General features: G+C 39.9%; 1 protein-coding gene across 1 annotated transcript; it reads left to right on the top strand.

Annotated features, from left to right (window-relative positions):
• Positions 1-792: 792 nt before the first annotated feature.
• LOC106514183 (olfactory receptor 6N1) lies at positions 793-2,238 on the top strand. Its single transcript, XM_014003334.1, has 4 exons — positions 793-1,027; positions 1,114-1,291; positions 1,389-1,692; positions 1,804-2,238. Exons 1-4 carry the CDS (start codon positions 793-795, stop codon positions 2,089-2,091), a joined length of 1,005 nt encoding a protein of 334 aa, XP_013858788.1. The 3' UTR covers positions 2,092-2,238.
• Positions 2,239-2,252: the final 14 nt, after the last annotated feature.

Raw genomic sequence — 2,252 nt, 5'->3', positions numbered from 1 at the left:
TTTGTTTGTTTGTTTGTTTGTTTGTTTGTTTGTTTGTTTGTTTGTTTGTTTGTTTGTTTGTTTGTTTCCACTCTCTGAGGAGTGAGACGCTTTTTCCTTCTCTCCTGCCCTTCCTTATCTTTCCCTGCTTTGCTACTTGGAGCCTCTCTACATTTTTCATCCGAAATAAGAAATCATGGATATTTTTATTTCTATGGATTTGGTTAGCTGGTCTCTCAATAAATGTTTTGGAACAACGTTTATTATTCTTCCATGGGAGGACATGTCAAAGGTGGGACCTCTGTTCTTCTCTGTTCTGGATTTATGTCTGGACTCCGATCACTGGAGGCCTCCTGGTGTTCTGTAATTCAGTGTCGGTGGCTGTTCATCTCCTGGCTGACTGACCAATTCGATGGGTGGCCGTATTCTATCAGAACTCGGACATTTTACCTTAAGCGAGCTGGACTCGATCTGCAAGCGGTTCTATTGAGGGTCTTCCTGACTTAAAAGATAGGTTGGTCTCACTAAGACTGGCATCGTTTAGTCAAGAACAATGTAAAAACTAGAATTTGTTTGTCAAAAGTTTCTGCGGCCTTAGAGAGTTAATTACTTTTATTCCTCTGAGACAAAGTTGCAACAATAAACTCTGCTATTATTTTGTCACTGCAACATGAATATACCTGACTCCTGTTGTCCCGGTCTGTCTGTTTAGACCAGTGGATGAGGTAAGACCTGCTCAGAGTTCCTGTGTGTCACATTCAGTTGTTTGCTTCCTCTGTGCTGATAGATAATCTGCCTCACTCTGCCTGCAGGATGGTTCAAGTGGATCAAAACAGCACACAGGTGCAAGTGTCTGAGTTTTTTATTGTGGGCTTTCCAAGTCTGCAGCAGGAGTATTTTCATCCAGTGGCATGGTTCTTCTTCATCCTTTATGTGATCACAGTGGTGGGCAACATGGTCCTGGTTGTAGTGTTTGCTCTGGAGCCCAACCTTCAGAAGCCAATGTATATCAACATGGTGAGCCTGGCTCTCTCAGACATTGGTAAATGTTGTTTTTACCACGACAAAAACTTTAGAAATTATCATCTGTGTGTGATGTATGTTGTGTCTTAAACTGTTTCATTCTTGCTGCAGGTTTTACCACAGTTGCTTTACCAAAACTAATTGCTCGTTACTGGTGGAATGATGGGAGTATTGGTTTTTACACGTGTCACTTTCAAAGACACATGATCCATTATTTTGGAAGTTTAAACTCTCTGATCTTGTTAACCATGGCTGTGGACCGATACCTGGCCATCTGCTTTCCTTTCAGGTGAAAAAAGCAAATCTTGGAATTCTTTATATCTAACTTCAGGAACATGAAAGAAACCACATCATTCTGTTTTTTTTCCTCACTCTTCACTCCTCAGATACCCCATGCTGATGACAATCCCAGCCATGACGGTCCTGACGGTGTTGTGCTGGGTCACAGCTCACATCTTTCCTGGCATCGGCTCCAGCTACATGACAAAGATGTCATTTTGTGGTCCCACTCAAATCCTGCAGGCCTTCTGTGACTATGCGTCTTTACTTGCTGTAGCATGTGGCAACACAAGCTATGTGTACAGATCCACATATATCGTAGCAATGTTTATTCTTTATGTTCCTTTAGGCTTTATCGTCTTCTCCTATGTTTGCATTGTTGTTACAGTCTTACAGATGGTCARTGGACAGGTGAATTTCATCTAAATGTCAGATTAAACAATCAAGATTTGTGGTTCAAATCACAAAAAAGTTCACATTTTCCTTTCCTGACATGTTAACCTCAGTCTGTTTTGTCCACAGGGCAGAAAGAAGACTTTTTCTACCTGCACCACTCAGGGATTTATCATTTCTGTCTACTACTTACCTCGTTTCTTTGTCTACACTGCACCGTACATTCCTAATTTTAACCTGACGCCTGAGAAAAGTATGGCCACAGCTTTTTTCTACAGCTTTTTCCCTCCRCTGGTAAACCCGTTTGTCTACTGTTTCAGAACSAAAGAGATCCAGGAAATATTCAGGCACTGGATCCAGAAGTATAAGGCTTTTAAGACTAACCCTGGACTAAATGTAGCTGTCCCTGCACATTAACAAGATTTTTATGTTGTTTTTCTTTTATGATCTTCACTTACAGCCTAATGAAGGTATTATTTTTTCTTTTTTTATATAACTTAATTATTTATCTATGTTAATTTTATTGGAAAAATTGTTCAATTTACAGTCAATAAATAAAATGAATTTATTTGACACAG

This window comes from Austrofundulus limnaeus, unplaced genomic scaffold (genome assembly GCF_001266775.1).
Source record: "Austrofundulus limnaeus strain Quisiro unplaced genomic scaffold, Austrofundulus_limnaeus-1.0 Scaffold17, whole genome shotgun sequence".
Taxonomy (NCBI): domain Eukaryota; kingdom Metazoa; phylum Chordata; class Actinopteri; order Cyprinodontiformes; family Rivulidae; genus Austrofundulus; species Austrofundulus limnaeus.
Note: the sequence above shows the minus strand (reverse complement) of the source record. Positions and strands in the feature narration are given on the sequence as shown.